This window comes from Cavia porcellus, unplaced genomic scaffold, assembly GCF_034190915.1.
Source record: "Cavia porcellus strain 051 isolate PalLab524CR breed Dunkin Hartley unplaced genomic scaffold, mCavPor4.1 scaffold_5, whole genome shotgun sequence".
In the NCBI taxonomy this organism is placed as follows: Eukaryota; Metazoa; Chordata; class Mammalia; order Rodentia; family Caviidae; genus Cavia; species Cavia porcellus.
This window is the reverse complement of record NW_026947488.1, coordinates 95565183-95588202: the sequence shown is the minus strand read 5'-3', so window position 1 is coordinate 95588202 and position 23020 is coordinate 95565183. Positions and strand designations below refer to the sequence as shown.

Here is a 23020-nt window from a genome sequence, read left to right as displayed (position 1 = left end):
TGTGAATTCTAAAAGACACTGACAAAAATAGTTAATGCAGAGATTTTTTTAACTGGGTGGTAGTTGAATAAACTAGTTGACAGCCAAGCCACAGATAGATCATGCATGCGGCCACTGAACGCGCTTCCTAAGGCTGCAGCTTAACTCAGTGGCACGGTGCCTGTCTACCACGTGTAAGGCCCTGGGTACAAGCAACCTTGATGCCTAAGTTAAGGACAGAAATACTGCTCCTAGTAATCCATGGAATGAAAATAAAACAGCAAGGTAGAGAACAGTAAGACAGTGTGGAAACTAAATTTCTCTTCCTGAAGGCAGGGCACATTTTTATATCTCACACACACATAGAATGTATAGGAAAAACATTCAGCGACTGGAGTTTAGCTCAGTGGCACAAATGCCTGCCTGGCAAGCATGAGGTCATGAATTTGATCCCCAGTATGAAAAACAAAGAAAGATTGACTGATTGATTGATTCTGAGTACAACAGTTCGCCACAGTGGCACTTTCCTATAACCCTAGCACTTCAGGAGGCTGTGGGCAGGAGAATTTCCCAGTCTGTCCAAAAAGGTTGGGATGTTGCTCAATGGTACAGAGCCTCTAGGTTCAAATCAAAGCATCAGGGGAAAAAAAAGTAAAAGAGTAAATAGCAAAGTATGACAATTATAGGGTTCTCCCTGCAATTCACGTACATTTCTTATGTAATTAAAATTTTTAATCTACAAATTCTGAGTCTCTGCAAAACAATCTTTTTATTAAATTAAAAAGAGATTAAAACAGTCTAAGACAAAGATTTTTAAACATTCACATACTCTTTCTAAACAAGTTTCTTGAAGAGACTAAGTGCTACATTTTCTTTTTCTTAAAAAACAAAAAACCAACTCTCATAAATAGCAAAGGTAGTAACACAGGGGTTTGAAAGTGGCTCTGCCACTTAGTAGCTACGTGAGCTGGGACACAGTATCTCTGGGCCTTAGGTTACTTGTTACAAAATAGCTGCAGGACTGTAACTGTGTATCAGGGCGGCAGGGGGGAAATGTGCATGGGGTAGCCTAGCCAGCTAGGAGTGCTCCCTGAATATGGGCTACTACTCTTTGCTGTTGCTACTGCAGACCAGCAAAGAATCCTTCCCCAGGAAGGAGGATCACCTTAGGAGTGCACACAGGAATCCCACACCGCTTCAGGTCTGAGAGGCCAGGAGGTTTTAATAAGTGAAGGACAGCTGTGAACCGGTCATGAAAACAACTGGAATCATGAACTACTAATACAATAATCCCGATTTCAATGGAAGACAGCACAGATTTGTCCTACCGGTTAAACAATCTGAAGATCTCACTTTGAACTAGTATGGCTGAGACAATACACATTATACTTTGCTTTACAGTCACCGCCCGGGCGTATAATTCCCTAAACAGCCAGAAGAATGCCCGGGCATCACTCCAGGCCTCAGAAGTAGACAATAAAGCAAAGTCCTCTTCGCCTGTCTCGACCATCTGCTCTGTTTTTCTAAGACAGGTGTGGAAACTAAATTTCTCTTCCTGAAGGCAGGGTACAGAACTAAGCCTACAGTGTAACTTTCCCTCCCTTGTGTCATGAAGGCAGCCAGAGTCCACATCTCCACTGCAGAGGGCTGTGGGCCCCACACAGGAGGAAGGCGTGTGTGCAGGTGTGAGCAGTCCAGTAAAACCCTCGTGGGGGGACCCGGAGCCTCTGCACCTGGCATGTGGAGGCCTGCATGACCGTGAGGAGAACGCAATCAGGGTGTGTGCGAGGGACGGGGCCCTGAGGTCCTCTGCTGAGGAGCCTCCTTGGACCCCGCCCAGGGACCTCCCCTTCTGCCTACTGGGCCTTCTCTCGTAAACAGTCTTCCAACAGACCAGTAACTAGAAATGCGTGCTCACCTGCATTCCGTGACTACCTTAACAAAGTGGCCAAGGCAAAAGAGCAGGTGTGGGAGCCCCGGCGTGGGGCCTGGAGGTCAATCTCTAGAGGCCCTGCCTGGTGACAGGCAAAGGGAGGGAGGGTCACACAGGCAGGCGCTGCAGACCACCTGGGCCTGCAGTGACCTGGAGAAGCGACTGCCTTCCTGCCAGGGAGGGGAAGCCGACACAGCTCAGCGTCACAGAAGCGGCCTGGCCATGACTGACACAGTAGGAAGAACCGGGTCCCTCTTCCTTTTCCCCCTTAGCCCTAGGATACTTCTGCCCTGAAAGTAAAAAGACAAATTCATAGAATTTTTTTAGAAACCACAAAACCTGTGGTTTTTAAACTCCAGGTTACGAACTGTGGTGGTAAAATCACATTAGTAAGTTGCATCTGGAACTTGTGTGGGTCACAATGAACAGGTCCGAAAAGAAGGGAAGTCAGGTGACACCATGTGCAACATGACAAGAATTCATTGCGGTTTGCGGCTGGTTAAGCACTTACTAATATGCCTCTTGGGATCTGGTATAAAATGTGTTTATTTTCATGTATCAGTCAAAAAACTGTGTAACATACCACACACTAATCTGAATAAAACATGCTGTTTTACTTTTTAAAATTGTGTAATTCATGTAAGTACAGTTAAGAGACAATACAGTTGAGAGATCCATTCCCTTCCCTCCCTTTAATCCTAGACAGTGCCTTGTGGTTATTCCTGCTTCCACTGTCCTAAGAGAGGCAGAGAATAAAATAATAGAAGCTTAGGAGATGCCAGCTGTGCTTCAGGCACCAGCACCTGTGCCTAGGATCGCCTAGCCTGACCCTCTGGTCACCTCCGCCCTACTTCTGTCTCGCTACAAGCTCATAAAAATGCACTGCATCTCATAAATACAATTAGGATCAGGGCTCTCTGGGATGAGCATGTGTGTCAATTGACCACAGGATGGCTCAGCACCCGTAATCAACCTGCAGACTTGGGGGAGGCGCCTAAGGTAGAGGCGAGTCCGGCCTTTCCATCCCGGAAGCCTGACCCCGTCTCTGCTGCGGACCAAGCGCAGTGCTTCTCTGTCTGGCCCAGCACCTCTCTCTGTCTGTGTGGCACCTCTGTGGCACTCACAGCCGCTGGGCACAACTTCCCCAAGCTGCAGCGGATACAGCTGCTTTCTGTGTACCACCAGGTGTACCCTGGCAAGTCCTTCCTCACCGCTCACAAAAACTGTAACAATGTTACTAAAGCACACAATTAAAACTAACTGCCGGGACTGCTGGGGCCATTAAGCATTTCAAAACATTGCACAATTATAAAACAATGGTAAAGTTTTGTGGAATTTTGTAGAGTAATTTTAAACTCAATTAAAACCAGAATTAAAAAAAATTCAAGGCTGCCCATCAATCACTTACTATGCAAGTCCCAGAGTTCAAGGTTCTCTCTTGTGGTCCCCACACTGATCACACAGAGAGCGATGACCTCAAGGGTCACCTGGCTGCCAGGAGCAGCTCCTCACCAGTCATACCTTGAGGACAAGCCAGACAGTGCTTTCTGTAGGATCTCGGGGGTCCTGTCTGAGGAAGGTGGGATTTCGGGAACATCAGAATCTGCTCTGGAATCCAAGTCTCCATATCTGTCATCAATATCTGTCTCCTAAATTAGAGAAAAAGAAAATTGTAAAATAGTAAAACAACACAAAACAAGAAATGCATGTGCTGTCAGGTGTGGTGGCACACGCCTGTAATCTCAGCACTCAGGAGGCTGAGGCAGGAGGATTGTTTCGACTTCAAGACAAGCCTGGGCTATAAAGTGAGCTCAAGGCCAGCCTGAACTGCATAGCGAGACCCTGTCCCAAAAAGACAGAAAAAAAAGAACAAAAGAAAAAAAAAAAAGAAGCACGCGCTTGTCAATGCCTTCATTTTATTGCCCAGCACATAAGGACTCAGCCACAGCACCTGAAATAGAGACAGTCACTAACCTATCTTGAATACCTAAGCACTGTTATTCTTGTTAGGAAAGTTTAATTATCTTCACCAAAATTTCAATACAAAGGATTAAACAAAAGACAAAACAACTCTTGCAATCTCTAAATCAGAAATATATCATAAGAATCATACATCTATTATTTTGCCACCTACACGAAGAAAAAGGAGTTACCCCTGTGAATCTGATTGGCTACTCACGGTGTCCTTTCTAATTGGATTACAATCAAAGCATGAACAGGATATGAGTTTGTGCATGTTCATTTAATACTTGAATTTCAATCATTTTATCAGAACTTCAAAAGACTGACCCTCAGACAGAGGAGCAGGCCAAACAGACATTATCATTTCTATTTACTGACAGGTAAAGAGGATGGGTCAAAAGCACTGGCTTTACTAGCAAGATTTTTAAAAGTCATCTGAAAGCCAAACTGTCTTTGAAAAGTGTGTGTAAAGGGGCATGCAGTGTGTGTGTGTACACGTGTGTGTGCATGGGGTATGTGTATGTGTGTATGTGTGCATGCGTGGGGGGGGCTGTGGGGGTGGGTGGGGGTGCGCATGTGTGTGCATGTTGGTGTGTGCGCGTAGGGACAAAGCTGGTCACCGACTGATTCCCAGGAGCGCAGGCCTAGGCAGCACTGCAAACAGAAGTCATCTGATGCTTGGTTTCGAAGCTGTTTCCCCTTTTTTTCTGTCCTGTCACCTCCCCACCCCCTCAGGCTCCCATACCCCAAGGGCTCCTGTAAAGACAGAGATGCTCAGAGGAAATAACCAGAGTGGAAGGGCTCACCCCAAACTCTGCTCGTACTAGCTCCAAAGCTCTAGCAATTATAACAACGCCAAACACTTAGTAAATTAAAAGAACTGGTAAGGTACATTATTATTAGCAAATGTTCTGATTCCACATTAGGTGATCTCCCAGGTAAGATTTCAGCCTTTGGGGGAATACTTTTAGATTTCAGAAAGCAGTAATAAACTTTCATTTACTAATTTTAATTTGTTTACTGCAGTTATGAAATTAAATGTGTCCCTGTACCAGAAGCAACGCGTAAGCCACACAGGTCACCCCCCCACGCACACACACCGAATCGGTAAGCATCAGCAGGACCGGGCAACCTGGGCAGAGGCGCAGACTGGGACGCGTGCAGCAGGGTGCCACTGACTTGGCCCTGCTGGTGCCAGGCACCGTGGCAGGCAGCAGGTCCCAGACATCGGCAGCCCAGGAACCCACTGGATTCTTTTCCCTGCCACCCTCTCTCCACCTTCTGCGGCCCAGAGGGCCTCAAGGGGTGTGTGGAGGTGGTGACTAAGGGAGGGGGCCCTCCAAGGTCACAAGGTCAGCAGAAAACAGCACCCGGAATCCAGGGCTACCAGTATTAATTCCACCTCTACCTCCAAACACCAGCATGACAAGATGCCTCTTTGCCTTGGGAAAACACGATAAAATAGAAGCTCTGGGCTAGAATTTGGACTGGGATCTCCCAACACAGAGGTGTCCTGCAAAGTCAGTCCAAGACCCCAAGGTACAAGGTACAAGGTACAAGGTGATGCCACCACCGTCCATCCCAGGCTGCTCTCAGTTGTGTGACTGGTGCTTCCGGTTTCTGCTTCACACCCTTCAGAGTCACACACATGCTCTCTACACACACCCTTCAGGGACACACACACAATTTAAGCAGGTTTCTTCAATGCCATTCTGATAATTAAGGAACAGAGGATAATTTCCAAATAGCGGCACCTTCCAGCAATGTCACTCCGCTCCCAGGACTCTCGGCAAGGTCCTGCTGCACATCTCTGCGAGCACCTCGCCACAGAGACGCTGAACTGGAGCTGCAAACACAGCCCTGCAGACTGGAGAGGCACTGCGGTGCTGAGGGAAGGTACAACCCCTTCAAAGGTGGCCCTCAAGCAACTGTTCCTCCCTTTTGGGCCTGACCTGGGAAGCTCATGGCCTCCTTTTCGGCAACTGCATCCCTGCCTACAACAGGCCACTTTCGGCGGTCTCACCAGTGTCACCAGAACTCCGACGGAAGCAAGCCCCTGTCCTCCTGCAGCAAACCCACCACCTCCCCACTTCCTGCTGCAGAGCAGACACCAGACCGAGCTGGCGAATAGCTACTCGAGTCAGAAACCAGCACCTCCCTGCCCAACGGCCTCAGCGACCTCTGAACTGCTCTGTTCTCCACTTTCCCCTGGAGACCACCAGGACCAAGTCACAGCACTCAGTGTTTCATGAGGCACCCTCTCTCCTGGCCCACCTCCCAGCGTTCCCCCAGCACAGCACTCTCCCTTGCACCCAGATGTGTGCTCTGTACAAAGCATGGAGTTCCCTTCTCTCTCTCTCTTGCCCCACACCCTCTTCCTCTCCCTGCTTCTTGGGCTGGTCCCCCAAATCTCATCTTTCCCCAAACCTCACTGTCAAGGCCACTTCCTTTAGAAGTTCCTTCCTTTCCCCTACTACCCCAAATCAGCCCTCGTGCACTGCATTTCCAAACCGCTCCTTGCTCCTCGTTTTACCCGTCAGTCTCACTGAAATGATGCAGCTCCTCTGGGAAGGAGGCACCACTCCCATGCAACGGCCAAGCCGGAGTACAAAGGTGGCTGGTAAATTAGGTCTCAATGAGGAGGAAAACTTCCTCTGTGACCTGTGGAGAACCAGTTCCTATGGAGAACGCGTGCTCAGAAAACAGGAGCAAGATGAAGTAGGTTCTATCACATATGGAGATGTCAGGACAAAGTCCACTACACAAGTAATATGCATGCATTAAACAAACAAAGACCCAGAGCTGTAAGTGCTGGCTCCTGGCAGTGGCTTGAGAGGCTGAGGCAGGAGGAAAGTTCAGGGCTGCTTGGCTTATTTAGTGAAAGCCTGCTCAAAATAAAGGAGAAACTCGCAGTGTAGAGGGGCAAGCCTGGGAATCCATCCCCAGAACAATGAAAAAGGTCTCATGGTGGTGCTACACTTTATATTTTCACTCTCCATTAAACGTTTGCTGAAGTATAATAGAAATAAAATAGCAGTGAAGCACTTGAAAAATACTGATTTACCTGCTCTTATCACAGAATGTCTACCTTCATTTTAGAGGCGGAAAAAAATGCAGGCTCACAGATGTTAAACAAAGCCCTCACCTGTACACAGTTCTAAATAAAGTATCTGGGATTTTAAACCATTCACATTGGGGATTATAGTGGCAACTTTCTCCCCAAATTGATCTACACATTAAACATAGTTCCAGTAAAAAACCTAGCAGGATTTTTCTTTTTCAGAAATTTACTTTGGGAACACCTGGGAGGAAAAGGTGGAAACTACCATTAATTTCTTACTGTCTTGTCTTGAACTCTTGCATTGTTTTCACAATTTTGTTAGGTTTGCCTTCATTCTGTCTTGTGAGATTTTATTCTGTCTGATGGTGTGGGCAGCTATTTTGAACATGGGATGAACAATGGGATGTATTATAGTAATCATAGTTTCCTATTATATTGTTTTGAAGTCTTATAATGCTTTCATTTGTTTAACTGGTTTTATCCTGGTTTGTTAGATTTTATTATGTGTGATGGTATGAACAGCTATTCTGAAGAAAATGAGACATGGTAGCCACTGGTGATTTACTATGATCTTGTTTTGAAGTCCTATAATGCTCTTGTTCTTGTTTTAATTGGTTCTATCCTGTTGTTTTATTTTTTATTACATGTGATGGTATTGAACAACTTTTTTGAGGAAAATAAGATATTATAGTAGCCATTGTTCATTTCCTGTTACCTGGTTTTGAAGTCCTGTAATGCTTTCATGCTTTTGAATGAGAGTGTGCATTCTTATACTATTTTGTTATGTTTGATATTATTGTGTGTGAAGGTATGCTCACACCCAATAATACTGTTGATGCCCTGTTATCTCATTGTGAAGTCCTGGGTTGACTGCATTGTTCTGTTTTGATTTGCTTTGCTCTGTTTTGTCTTATTATCTTTAAAAGAAAAAATTTTTTTAAAAAAGAATTTACTTTGACTCTAAAATTCATATGAAAATATAAAAGACACGAAAGAGCCAAAACAATTTTGAAAAAATAATAAAGTGCAAGAATTTCTAAGAGCTTAAAACACTTTTTTAAAGTTCCCATAAGGTTATTAATAATCCAGACAATATCATATTGGCATAAATATAAAAATCAATAGAACCAAATAAAATGTCCAGAAATAAATGCATGCATTTATGGTCAACTGATTCTCCACAATACTCAAAAAAAAAAAAGGCAGTTCAATGGAAAGTAATTCCATGATTAGGGTGGAGGTCTTGATCCATGTCACACCATATACAGAATTTAAAATGAAATAAATTACAGAACTCAAAAGCTTCATAAAATCTCTAGTTCTGGATTATACAAAGTTCTTAACTCTAACAGCAAAAGCATGATTCATAAAAGAAAAAACTGACAAATACAAGTTTCATCAAAATAAAAATTTTAATTTTCAAAAGATGCCCTTACGAGAAGACAGGCCACAGGCTGGAAGGTGACCCCTGCCAGTCACACAGGTAGTAACAATGTGTTACTGGCCTTACGTCCTGAAGACACGAAGGGCTCTCAACATTCAGCAAGGAGAAACAGTCAACCCAGTTAAAATATGAACAAGTATTTGAAGAGAGATTTCACCAAAGGCAACATACAAATGGGAAACAAGCACTTAAAAGATGCTCAACATCATGAGTCACTGGGAAAATGAAAATCAAAACACAACATGTACTGGTATACATCTACAAGAAGGACAGACATTTTTTAAAAAAGGACATACCAAGTGTTGGAGAAAATGTGAAAGAAGTAACTCTTCTACACTGCTGGTGGAAATATAAAATAGTATAAGCACTTTAGAAGACAGTTTAGCAGCGTCTTAAGGATTAAGGACTAAGAAACAGTATGCATCCATATCCCTTTGTGGACAACTACACCCAAACGTGCCGGGCAGCTGTACTTGTAGTGGGTCCAAACTAGGGACAACCCAAGTGCCCAGCAGGGAAATGGATGGTGTTACTTCCAGACTTCCACTCTGCAATCAAAATGAGTCAACCTTAAGTGTCCACAGAGGATTCTTAATTATGCTGTGTAAAAGCCAGACAAAATGTGTGTCATATATGTATACCCATACACACATATATTTGTGAATACATGTATGTATAGTATCCTATTTGTGTAAAATTCCAGCAAACGGGCTGGGGATTTAGCTCAGCGGCATAAGCGCCTGCCTTGCAAGCAAGCAGTCGTGAGTTCGATCCTCGGTACCAATGAAAAGGAAAAAGACCCCCAAAAAAAAAAAAAATTCCAGCAAACAAACTCAGTAGCGTCAGAAAGCAGATCAGTGGGTGCTAGGGACCAAGCGGGAATTATGAATGAGAAACCCATGATGTGAAAGATAATGTCCATTACCTTGACTGAGGTGCACAGTGTGTCTAAATCTATCAAAACGCACTGAATTGTGCTTGTTATAGACTATTCCCGCGCCCTGGACAGTCGTGTGCTGAATCACTGCTCCCTATGGGAAGAGTTGTTGGGCACTGGGTGGAGCCCTCCGGGCATAACCAGTCTTAAAGGAGGACCTGGTGAGTGGACCAGGGCTGCACAGAGCACGAAGGAGCCATCTGTCCCCTTGCCACGCACAAGATCAGCAAGGAATCTGTCTGCACGTCAGGAAGAGACCCTCACCAGCAACCAAACAGGCAGTGCCTCCACTTTGGACTTCCGGCCCCTAGAACTCTGAGAAACAGAGGCCTCCTACTGACACCACTGGTGTGTGGCAGTTGTCCCATGAGTTTGGACCGATGTAGGCGTTGGGAGTACGCTCAGTTTTATGAATGCTACTGACTGCTCTGGATGACTCCTGAGGCAAGGCCCAAGGAAGAAGGCCAGGCACTGTCCAATACTGGGGCCTGAGAGGCAGGAACAAGACTGGGGACCAGGATGCCCAGGATACAAATGAGGGCTCCCAGCAGTCTCTCCATCGAAGAAGGCAGGTGGAGGTTTAGAATCCAACCAGGCACGAGATCCTAAATCACACGGGCTTCCCAAAGCTGCACCCCTAAAGCGAGGCACAGAGGCACGGTCAGCCGCTCCACAGCGGGTCCCTTTACACCCATACCAAGCCTCACATTTTAGCTCAGGAGTAAAATTTGCCATCAAGCAAAAGGGAACAAGCTAGGGTCACAGAGGTCTGTACATGCAATGACACAGTGGCCTTTTAAAAACACGGACATGGTGGCTCATGCCTGTAATCCCAGCACTCGGGAGGCTGAAGCAGGAGGATCCTTGCGAGCTCAAAGCCAGCCTGAATTGCACAGCGAGACCCTGTCTCAAAAACGCAAAAAAAAAAAAAAAAAAAAAACCACGGACACTGAGCCATGCTTCCTTGAAAGAACGCCGGGCTGTGGTCTTGACCTCAGCATCTTCACTGTTTCAGGGAGGAGAAGGAGCTCTCTATCATGCTGGATTTTTTTTTTCTCCTGCATTAGCAGATCTGAGAGGGAAGAATGGGGTGGGGTGGCTCTGACCAGACCACCCTGCCAGGGGCTGCTCTGCACAGCAGACCCCTCCTGCCCTCCCGAGAGTGACTGTGTCTCAACCTCTCAACCTTTCCTTCCGGGCACCCTCTTATTTTCAACACTTTGCCTCTGTGCCTAACCTTGGTCTGGCTAGTGGCTGCTTATCCTTCAAGGTTACGGCTCCTTATCATGTCTAAGCTTCCAGGGAGCCTGTCAAGACATTACTTGTCCACCCATGCTAGATGTCTTACTCCCAGGACCTGTGGAAATGTTGTGTTGCAAGGCCCAGGAGAATGTAGGCAGCAGACAGAATGAAGTTGCTAACCAGATGACCCTGAGACAGGGGATCATCCTGGATTATCCAGGTGGCTTTGATATGATCACAAGGGTCCTTAACCCCAAAGAGGGTGACCAAAGAGGAGAGTCAGGCATGGGGAGATGAAGACAGCTGAAGGTGGACGATGTCTGGGGGGACAGAGGAAGGGTTCACTGGCTGTGGGATACAAGCAGCCTCTAGAAGCTAGAAAAGGCAAAGAAATATGCTATTGTCCCAGAAACTGCAGAGGAGTTCTCCTGACACTGACCTCAGCCCAGCAGCACTGTGGACAGCTGACTTCTAAAGTGGTCAGGCCATAACGTGTGCTGCGGAAACTCCATGCGTGAGACCCACGGGGGATCAGGTCACGCTGCACCCTGCAACATCCCTGCCTGACTGTCTTCAGCCATCCCCCAAAGGCGAGGGTAACAGGCAAACCCTATCTAGTTTAAAGGCTGCTCTAAGGCCTTTCTACACCATTCATTCATTCCACCTTTCCCAGGAATGTACCACTCTATTACGCATTAAAATAATACTACACGTTACCCTGTTACTTCTGTAAGTCGTAAAAATCTTAAATTAGGAATAGAAGAAAGGATGGGATCATACAGAGAAATCCAGAAAACTGACAATGTTTTCCCCAAACGCTATGATTCTGATCACAGACCTAACTCTGCCTGAGATCCTCCTTATGAATGCTTGCTCTTACAGGCTGTGCCACTTTCTCAGTGCTGAGAAAAGGGAGTGAAGCACAATGAAACCTGTTCTTGGATACTTTTGGTACCAAGGGAAACTTGCTGGGATCTTGTGACAGACACAGTCAGGGCAACCATAAAATTTAGACTATGATTTTTTTTTTTTTTTTTCCCGGAGAGTGCTCACCATGTTGCTCAGTCTGGTCTTAAACTCCTAGATGCAAGTGAGCCTCCTGCCTCAGCGGCTTGCCCAAGGAGCAGAAGCTGCAGGCACAGGCCACCATGCCTGCTACTCGTGACCATTAGCTTTAAAAACACAATAGTGGTATCATGGCTGCGCAAGAGGATGTCTGGAAGAGATGCATGCTATTCTATTAAAATGACCGGCTATAAGATCTACAACTTACTTTCAAATGGTACACCAACAAAATATTTGCAAAGATAAGCGAAGGATAGGATTTGCAAGGATAAAGCAAATTTAGCCAAATTCTAATTATGAAATCCAAGTGCCCAATATACTGAAGATCCTTTATGCATAACAAAAGGAAACATTAAAAACTAAACAGTAGACTATTTCAGGATACAAACATATCTGGTGACTTTATCAAGACAAGTAAAAAAATGGGAAATAACAAAATTCAAGTGGTAAGTGGATGTCACTCCAGCGAGCAGGTGGTAGATTCCCAGTGGTTCCTTTGGTATCAATGCAATTTATAAACTGTTACTCAGAGGACTCTTACGCAGAATTCCAGGAGACATTGTCTACACCACACTCTGCATGAACAGCATCCCACAGAATTGTTCAAAGCCGACACTTTTTAGAGGCTCTACAATTTAAGAGCAAGCACCAAAAGTGAGTAAAAAGAGAAAAGCAAGAACCACAACCTTGGAAGTCATGAGTCTGACCTTATTTCCTGTTCTGGAGTTCTGGATATTGAGGGGAATGGTAAATCTCAGGTGGCACTGATGAAGCCCTGCTGCCTACGGTGCCACACCACACTGAAACGACTTATTGGGACGGCAGGATGGCGGTGAGCCCAGCTCTGTCCCACCCGGGCCACCAGGGGATGGCGAGACTGGCTCCAGCAGCTTCTCACCAAGCCCACCACTTGCTGGCCTGTAGTCCTGGCACTAGAGGGAACTTGGCCAGGAAGCAGACATGTAAGCCCACGCTGTTTCCAAAAAGCAGCTTAAGAGCCCTGAGTTCCTCACATAGGGCCGGATGGTGTTTCTCCCATCTTGTGCCTTTCCATTTCTATCTAAAAGAAATTTTGAAGTCTTGGTAGGTCTGACAAAGTCGTAAGCAAAAAAATATGAAGGGGCAATGACATTAAAAGCAAAACAAAAACAAAAACAAAGACCTGACTTCTCTGTGTGGAAATAAGTGGGCATTTGGGTGGGTAACTGAGCCCAGCAGACTTCAGCGATGGTCGGCAACACCCTGGTCCCATCGGGGTCCAGGACACATGACCCCAAGGTCTGACTGTAGGAGACAAAGACATGACCCCAGAATACACTGCTCTGACACATTCTGAGCTGGCAGTGAAGCCCTGGACCCAGAAGGAAGGCTGCCTGTCATGAAGGCGTTCAACCTATGAAGGAATCTATCAGGAGGAGGGAGGCTCCCAGGCGACCTGATTCCAGAGACCTGATCCTGCAGCAAGACAACCTTCAGTGGCCAGAGCCACCGTCCCTCAGCCCTCAGCAACTGGTCTCCCCCGCCCCCGTCCCGAACCCCTTCCTCTCTGTGGCTCAGGATGGTACTCCCACTTCTACCACCCGGCTCCTCACCAAGCATAGTTGGTGGGATCCTGTGCATAGGAAAATGTGCAACTCCGCTTCTCCTCCTGTTAATCTGCTGTGCAGCAATTTAATTAATATCCAGCCAAAGAACAGAACCATTCATTAGCTTCATTAAATTAGTTCCAGGAATTATCGCAAAATGTGATGTCATCTGCATTAACATTTCCCAAATAAGTGAGTCTCCGTGTAAACAGCTATAAAAAGCTAATCATTTATTCTCCTAATCAGTCATTAAATAAGAAAGAAATACCTGAAATATTTGTCTGATTTATGTCCAGGTGTTTGAAATCACAGAATTACAGGTTTTCAGCTAGAAGCCTTTGTTTCAAACCAACATTTCATACGTTAGAAAGACTAAAGTAGCCCACAATCGCTTTTTCTCACACACACTCCAGAAAAAAATATTCATAAGTAAATGTTTCAATTAACTTTATAAATTTAAGAGCATTTACAGTTTTTAGTCAGAAAACTTAAGGTAAATCCTGGCTCTAACGCATTGTGACCACTGAAAAGGGCATTTGAGTTTTCAAATCTACAACTATCTTCCTTGTCTATACAACCATTAAGAGTCAGTCCCTGTAAGGATTTTGCAGACTCTAAATTATTTTATGCTAATAAATTACTTTTGTATCAAAGCCATTTCATTTCAAAGAGAAAAAAATTTCAACACACATCAATCAGGGGACAACAGTGGTACATAGACTGCACATTATCAACCCCAAATCATTCACCAAGAGCACAAGATACCTGCATTCAATTGTCTGAAGAATACCAGCACAAATCTTTCTCTTCAGTGAACTCAGAGAAATCAGTAGTATAACTATCTTAAATATATATATATATATATATATATGCATATATATACATTGTTTATTTTAGCTTCTCACACTAGTGGGACAATATGATGCTTACACATGCATCTGATTTATTTCACTTATGAGTATAGTCTCAAGGTACATCCAATTACCTATAAAAGTCTCCAGTTTATCCTTCTTTATGGCTACAAAGTACTCCATTTTGTATAAAAATACCACATCTTGGGCTGGTGATATAGCTCAGTGGTGCAAGTGCCTGCCTAGCAAGTGCAAGGTCATGAGTTCAATACCAGTACCAAAAAAAAAACCCAAAACAAACCCCACATCTTTTTTTATCTATTCCTCAGTTAATAGGCATTTAGGTTGTTTCCAAGACTTAGTTATTACAAACTGTGCCACATGGGTGCACATATATCACTGTGGCATAATGTTTTTAAGTTTGTTGGGAAGATAGCCAGAAAGCAAATTGCTGAGTCAAAAGGGACCTCTAATCCTAGTTTTTAGAGGAATTTCCACAGTGGTTCCACCAGTCTACACTTCCAACAACAGTGGACAAGGGTTCCTTATTCCCCATTGCCTTTCCAGCACCTGTTATTGGCTGATTTCTTGATAATAGCCATTCTTTCTGGGGTGAGGTGGAATCTCAGTGTTGTTTTAATTTGCATCTCTTGAATGACCAATGATGTTGAACATTTTTTCACATATTTATTTGCTGTCTGTATTTCACCTGAGAAGTGTGTATTCATCTCAGATGCTCATTTTTGGATTGGGTCTTTAAATCTGGAGGACTGATTTTTTTGTTTGTCTGCTTTTTAGTTCTTTATATGTTCTCAATAGCAATCCTTTGTCTGAAGAACAGCTGGTAAACATTTTCTCACACATTGTGGGCTGTCTTGTCACTGCTGGTGGTTTCTCTTGCTGTGCAAAGACTTTTCAATAGGATGAGATTCCAGTTGTTGATTGTTTTGTGATAGTGCCTGTGCAATCAGGGTTTTGTTCATTGTCTTTGCTACATCAATGCCTTCAAGAGTTTTACCTTCTGTCTTCCAGAAAATTTAATGTTTCTGTTTTAATATTAAGATCTTTGGTCCATTCCAATTTTAGCTTAGTGCATGATGAAAATTATGAGATCAGTTTTAATCTTTGGCATGCATAGATCCAGTTATTCCAGCACCATTTATTAAAGAGGCTGTCTTTCTTCTAGAGAATGTGTTTGACACCTTTGCCAAAGATAAGGTGGCTTAGTGTGTCTGAAGTTGTTTCTGCATCTTCTAGTCTGTTCCACTGATCTCCAGGTCTGTTTTTTCAGTACCATACTGTTTTTATCATAGTAGTTTTCTATAATAATTTCAAGACAGGGATTGTGATGCCCTGGTCTTGGTTTTGTTGCTCAGGACTGCCTTTGTATTTGCAGTGGATTGGTACCTGATGTTCACCAGCTGAACGGAATCGGCATGATATTGAGCATGGATGGTCCACCTGAGGACTGCTGCCAGCATAAAAAGAACTGGAGAGGAAAATAGCAATGTGGGTTCTCCTAAGTGTTGTTGCTGTTTGGAACTGTTAGTTCTTTTGGCGCTGTTGGTTTTCCTATAGAAGTTTGTCATGCTGGCTTCCCTGATATAAACTTGGCTGTTACCATCAGGGGAGCTTGTCACCAAGAATGGCTGAGGCGTCACTTTGGGGGAGCTCTGGTCCTTACATTGAGCATCACTTCCTAGCTCCAGAGAGGAAGCTGTGTGCTACTGAATCTCAAGGAGAAACTTGTCATGCTGGTGTCCTAACATGAACTCAGCTGTTCTCATTGTCAGAGGCGCTCAGGACCTCATTGTCACTGAGGACAGCTGTGGTAGTTTTTAAGGAAGCCGTGTCTTTACTTCCTAGCTCCAGTGCAGAATGCTCAACCAACTGGCACAGATTCTTCATCCTGCTGACACAGACTTTCTAGCTTCTACATGGACCTCTGGGCCTTCCCAGCACAAATCCATGAAACAGACTTGCATGAGATATCTATTTCAGTTTTCTGTAGGGTTTTCATCATGAATGGGTGCTGGAATGTGTCAAAAGCCTTTTCCGCATCTATTGAGATGATCATATGATTTCTGTCCTTGGTTCTCTTAATATGGTGGATTACATTTATAGATTTACATATGTTGAACCATCCCTGCATTGTTGGGATGAGTCCCACTTGATTATGGTGTATAATCTTCTTGTCCATTTGCTGCAGCTAATAAATTACTTTATTGGTATTCCATGCAATGAATCCATAATCCAAAATACTACTATATTCTACTTAGTTGTTGAGCAATAGGCAAATTGCAGCTTCATCCCTTTCTCCAACATACACAGCGTATAAAGAGGAGAAGAGGGTCGCTAACATCCCAGCAGAGGCAGGCAGGTGTTGTGCTGAGTGCATCCCTGGCCCACCCAGCAGGACCATGCTTACAGTGGGTGCCTCACCAACACTGAACCCAATAAAGCAGAACCAAATAAAGCCTTGGAAAACATGTTTAAATCCCTAAATGGCCTGTTTTCCTGGTACTGAGTCAAAATCTGTATTATTACAAAACAGAACTCTAAAAAAGAAAAACCAAATCTACCAAAGCCTTGTACTTAGATATGCTATCCATGAAAAGACATGTGAATGTCTATTTTACAAACACATATGTATAAACACAAATCATATTACATTATGTATATAATTTTTCTGAACAGCTTTCCAAACAACTGCTTTAAATTATCCCACTTTGTCTCAATACTTTTATGATACACAAATATTCCTTGCATTAAAATGTGCACTGCAGTGCACAGGTTAATACAGCTGGGGACATTCTATAGCTGTCTCAAAATAGAAACGGAAGTGTAAGATCATGAATAGTAGGTTGCTGAGCATGGTGACGTATGCCCATAATCCCAGCACTCACGAGGCTGAGGCAAGAGGATCACCATGAGTTGGCCCAGGCTACACAATATAATGAGTTTAAGGCCAACCTGAACTATGTAGTGACAACCTGTCTCAAAAAACCACGAATGAAGGGCCAGGGATTTAGCACAGTGGCACAAGCACCTGCCTGGAAAGCACAAGGTTGGGTTTGATCCCTGGTACAAAATAAAATAAAAAATAAAAACCCACAAAACTATGAATGGTAGGTAAAAATGCATAACACTCAGCTGTTCTTTAGAAATCCAAGTGTGAGAAATTACAGAATTTGACTTTGGTAGCCAGAGTGCTACAGAGTGCTGCTAGGATGGTTACTGCTTCTGAAAGAGAGGAAGGAACTTCTGAAGGCTACATCAACTCTTCAACAAGAAACCCTAGGAGTAGATCTGTCCTAAGATTCTTGGAGGCTCCTCCCTCAAAATGTCTGTAGGACTATTGCTACAAATCCCCAACTGTTGATTTGTGATCCCTGTCCACGCCTAATCAAATCCCCACACTGAAGGGCACACCCTAAACCAAACTTCCAGTTCTCAGTTCAATCACATCCCGGTTTTCCCATTTTAGGACACTACCAAGCCTTGTGGAGGCAGGGTTCTCCCGCACTAAGCTGTAAATTCTGCTCCGTCTTGTCACTTGGGCTGTGAAGTACACAAAGGTAGCTTTCGAAAGGTGCTATTAAGGCTGGGGTAGAGCTCAGTGATGAAGCATTTGCACAGAAAGCATGAGGCCCTGGGCTCAATCCCTAGGGCAGCCTCCCGTCTCCGCCCAAAATAAAAAAACAAAAACAAAAACAACAAAATACAGTATTATTACATAATCATGCTAGAAAAGAGTTTTGGGGGGGAATCATCCTAAAATACGCCACTCTGTAGACTGACTCCTTCAAACATGAGAACAGTTACTGATGTAATAACAGGCACTTTCGCTGAATTTCCTTAAAAGGAGTCCTCCTGGAATCATACCCATCAGACACAGGCACCCCTGGGAGGAAGAAACCAGGACTTTACACCCACCCCAGACAGGTCGCTTCCTGTCAGCTGAGGACAGCATACAGGGTCTCTTCCTCTTGTGCAGAGAGAGATGCTATAAGATTTGGGCCCTTTGCACAGTAACAAATTTTATGTCATCATATACTGGTGACTGTCAAAACGTCAACTACAGAACCTTCAGAAAAGAGAGGAGAAAGTCCCTTCAGTCCTACCCTGGCAAGTAATCAAAGCTAAATCAAAGAAAATCACTTGACTAAAAGTTGATCAATAATCAGAAACTATCAGCCTACATGCTGTCCTAGAGTGTACAACGGCCTAGATCAGAGGTGGTGAACCTACAGCACGCACACACCACAGCGGGGCATTTATGCCCCTGGAAACTCTAAAAGGGTCACCATCACTGGCCTAGATCTAGAAGTATCTCATAGAACAATGTGTGTAACACTTACAGGCAATGCCAAGACAGCTCATAGCAAAGTGTGCCAAAGTGAAGACATTATAGAAACAAAGTACGGTTTGGATGAGTGGATCTCGGAGCACTGAATGCCTGTAGCTGGTAAAATGTGAATGCAGGTAGTAGTCTAACCCATGATGCCATTCGCTTAAGTTCTGACACAGGCACTGCAGTTACGGAAGATGCAACCACTTAGGGAAGGGGGAATGCTGCTGTCTTTGTAATGTGTCTGTAAGTCTAAATCACTGAAAAGCTTAAGGTCTATTTCATACTAGCATAGCTGTAAGAGAAATTGCACAAAATGTCTCCAGCTGTTTCAAATTTACAAAGCCAAATCTACAAGTACAGGAGGGCCCCATCTTGGAACACCCCCTGCCCTCGCTTCCAGTCTGTCCCCTGTGGTCTAGGTGTCCCCTTCTAAAGGTAACCCCCCCCCGTCCATTCTGCACAGGGAGCCCATTTCCCAGACCCCTCACTCCCTGGCCTGCCTGCAGCATCCCAGTCCACGTCACCCCCACTCAGCTATGACATGGGCACAGACCCTCCATGCATGGTTATGAGGAGCAAACAAACACAGATGAGAAGTAGCCTGTGAACTCCAGGTCACTCTACAGCTGTAATTATTATGACTTACTGCCAAGATGTGTCAATCTGGTGTCCAACAAATCTGTGTACATGAATCCCATTGGGTTTGATGGTTCTGGTGGTTGCCTCTGGGTCATTTTCATCATGTCCTCTATTAACAGTGACACTGAAAAGATGTTTCAGCTCCCTGACACCTGTCCTTAGTGTCTACTGAGAAAATGTATGGCCTTTGCTCTTCCCACCTCTGCCTTTCAAACTGTTTCTGAGTCAACCTCCATTCCGGCTTTCTTCTCCAGGGTAAGGCATATGTCCACCTGTGTCCTCCACCTCAGCTGCCCTCTCTGGCACCTGCCTGTGCACCCTGCTCAGCTCCTACCCTCTCCTAACTGCTTCCACACAAGCGTAACACATGCCTCCCTCCACTGAGAAGAGAATCTTCCCTCACATCTCCTGTCCTCCCTGTATTCCCTTTCACTGCTGCCTCCTGACAACACCTACTAAAATTTCACCTCTCACTTTTCTCAGCCTAAAGCCTGCCCTCCTCCCTTAGACCCCAGGCCCCTCCCTAAACAAGGGCACCTGGACCACAGCTCAGATCTCTCCCAGTCTCTACTGTAACTCAAAGCTGGCACCTGGCCTTGAGCTCTCAGGTCATCGTGAACCTCCACCACCTTGAGCCTCCTCATTCAGCTCGGCTTCTCTAAGCTGAAAGACTGAAAGACTCATTCGTTGCTACCCAAATGTGTCTTCCAAAAGGCTCTTCTTGGGGCTGGGGATTTAGCTCAGTGGCATAAGCACCTGCCTTGCAAGTGTGTGGTCATGAGTTTGATCCCTGGTACTGATAAAAAATAAAAAAAACAAACAAACAAAAGACAAAAGGTTATTTATTCAATCTTACCACAAAGGTCCTAGACCAGGTCCTATCACCATCATCTGAAATGCACATCCTCTTTCTCAAGCTCCATTCCACCGCCCCTAACCAGGTTTCACAAGCCTGCCTCAACTCATATCTACACTATTTGTAACACCTCTTATCTGGTTTCCTTTTGGCAGGTCATTCTCACTTTACTACTTTCTTCAGACCATTGCCAAGGTGATGGGAGAAACCTGCCAGTGGTGTCCCAGAGTCTGTGGAACCGAGACCTAACCCCCCAAGGTTCTCACATTTCCATACTCACCTCCCAAACACTGGTTTTGCTCCAGGTTTTCCAAACTCATGTCAGTTTTCTGTGCCTGGAACCCATGGCACAGTCCCTCTACCCTTTGCCCAGAACACTCTACTCCAACTCTTGCCTGGTTGAATTTCCAGACATCATTTAATTCCAAGTTCAACTTCCACATGCTCCTTAAAGCTCTCCCTGTATTCTCCAAGTAGAGTCCAGCCAGGCCCTCTACGTACAGAGGTCTAACAAATCTAACTCCTACATTTTTGGGGGTTGGGGGTGTGTTTCTTGAGGAGGTGGTCCCTGTCATCTTTCGAGTCTCACTCCTGCTTGTAAGAACCAATCTGGAAAGTTCCCCAGCAGGTTAGAAACACTTTGTTCACTCATTGATTCTGTGGGGTACAGCAGCTCTCCTCTTGCTAAGAATGGGTCCTGAACAATGGGAATGTCATGTTAATAATACCACTATAAAAAAGACCACAAAATGTCAATGCATGGGAGTGTACTGTAATACCAGGGTATAATACACCTCCTCCGTTTCCCTTATTAATTACCCAAGACTTTTGCTTTTTCTGGGACTTGAACAGAAAAGGCACTCAAAAGGACCAAATATTAACTAGTCTCTAAAGAGCACACTGATTTTAAAATAGCCCTTGACCTGGAATATAGGCGTATTCAAACACACACCCTGATAAGAATGGACAGATACAGAAAAGGGTTCAATGTCTTGAAGCTTGCCAAGGTTCCTTGTGATGAACTTGGAAAACACAGCAATCCTTCAGCACAGTCTGAGTGTGCCTTTGCTGGTCTGAGGTTATACATGGCAATGTTTACTTTCAGAAAACAAAACCCAGGGTATGTACTAATCAAAACCAAAAGTACAGCACTTATAAATAAGTAAGCAGAGAGGTAACCCAGTCACAGACCACTAGAGACAACAATTCTAAAGAGTTGAATCACACCACAGAAGGAGTTTCCAGTTTGAATATATTATCATGTTAAAAATAAAATTAATTCCAAAAGTACTTTATTCATGGCTTCCAGAAAAAGCCTGCTAGCCTGCTCTAGGTAAGGAAGTCAAACGGACAAGCTGGTATTTCCTTCATTCTAAAATTTAACAATGCTAAAACAAAATAAATCCCAACCTAATTAAATCTATTTTTGGTCTAGTTTCCAAGGCAGTTTTCACAAACACTATTCTCAGCCTGCTGTTTCTAGCTTTGCAACTTCCACCTCCAATAGCTGGAAATTGTTGTTTTCTGAAATTCCATGGCACATATGTTCTATCACAGACTTCTCGGGTTTTATTCCATCAGCGATCAAAGGTGGATAAGAAAGTGTCACCCCACTGCCTCTAAAGAGTTCTAGCCCTAAAATCACTGTTATGTTTATAGTGTCATGATCTTAGGTGATAAGTTCCTACCAAGTGTTTATAACCTGGGTTACATCAAGTTCATCAGCTTTTTAAGTGGAACCTACCCCAAATCAGCACTGCCGGAGAATCTCAGTAATTATACAAATCAGAAGAAGGAAATTAGGAAACTTAAATTCTATTTCAAAAAGCACTGAATTTGACCGTGGGCAAACCACTTCACTTCCGTAATTCAATGGGCAACACAGGTATTGGCTTCCAAAAAAGAATGCTTCTAAGAATAAAGTGTTTTGAGCCTTTTCAAACAAAAATGAAATATTAACAGACGGTTTTATAAAACAATGGCCGGTACAATTTCCTAAACCATAAAGTGCATAAAGCCCTAAACCTACGTATCTTACAAAGTTCACACCTGCACCCGGGCACCACCAAACACGCCCTGACCTGGCTTTTTCCAGCCCTGAGTAGGATCGCAGAGCTGCTTCACTTATTCCTGAAGGGGAGAGGAGGCAGAGGGCGCGTGGAAGAATCTGTGCGCAGAACTGCACCGTCAGCCAGGACGGGAGAAGCCGGGAGACAGCAATGCCTTTCGCGCGTGACAATTCCCAACCCGCAACTCCGTCGTTACGGACAGAACCCGGACGGCGGCAGACTGGCAGCTCCAGAGCCCGGTCCCAGTCCCGACTGAGCGTCTGCAGCCCGACCCCAGCACCGGAGCGGCCGGCGGCACCCGGCTCCGCCCGACCCGGCTCCCGCGGGGACGGAGCGGGCAGAGCTTGCGGCGGCCGCGCCGCGCATCCAGGCCCGGCGCAGGCAGGGATCGCGGTCCCGACCCACACCCCCGGGTCCCGTCCGCCCGCCCGGTGCCGACCCACTCTGGGTGAGCCGCCGCCGCCGCCGCCCGGTCCCGCCCGGGGCCGCCCTCCGCGCCTCACTTTGTCGCTGGTGCTCTCGGTTTCGTGGTCGCCGCCCGCGGCGTCCCCCTCGCGGGGCGGCGACACCCCAGGCCCGGGCCCGGGGCCGCCCCCGCGGTGCCGCAGCTCCAGCATCTCCGCTCCCAGTCACCCCGGAACGGCATCAACGAGCGCCGCGCGCCGGGGGCGTCGCCAGGTGCGCGTCCCACGCAGGCCAGGGCGGAGGCGGAGGACCGGGATGCGGCCGCCCCGCCCCGCCCACCTGTGCGCCCCGCCCCGTCACGCGCTAGGCCCCGCCCAGGCCCGCCCCCGTGCTGCACTGCGGCGCCCGCGGCCCCGCCCCGTGACGCAACGGTCCCGCCCCCCGCCCCGCGCGCCCAGGTGCAGACTCCCGCCAGGTGCGCGCACCGCCGCCAGGTGCGGGGCAGGGGCGCAGGCGCGGCCGCGCGGCGCGTGCACCTGGGCGCCGCGGGAAGCGGCAGCGGGAGCTGCTCGCCGCCGGCACGTTGGCGGCGCCCCTCTCCGCTCCTCCAGCTACACCAGAGCCCTCGGGCCGGTGA

At 45.8% G+C, this 23020-nt stretch overlaps 1 protein-coding gene across 3 annotated transcripts in view; it reads right to left on the bottom strand.

Moving 5' to 3' along the window:
- Positions 1-22741, bottom strand: part of Cds1 (CDP-diacylglycerol synthase 1) — a 63581-nt gene extending 40840 nt beyond the window's left edge. The window contains exons 1-2 of one of the 3 annotated variants that reach the window (XM_063249356.1): positions 22482-22739; positions 3434-3561 (exon numbers count right to left, since the gene is read on the bottom strand). In XM_063249356.1, the coding sequence (XP_063105426.1) occupies positions 3434-3561; positions 22482-22595 (242 nt within the window). In that variant the 5' untranslated portion in view covers positions 22596-22739. Of the gene's footprint in view, positions 1-3433; positions 3562-22481 lie in introns of all 3 variants that reach the window. The other 2 variants (XM_063249357.1, XM_063249358.1) reach the window with 2 other exon arrangements.
- Between the last annotated feature and the right edge of the window lie 279 nt (positions 22742-23020).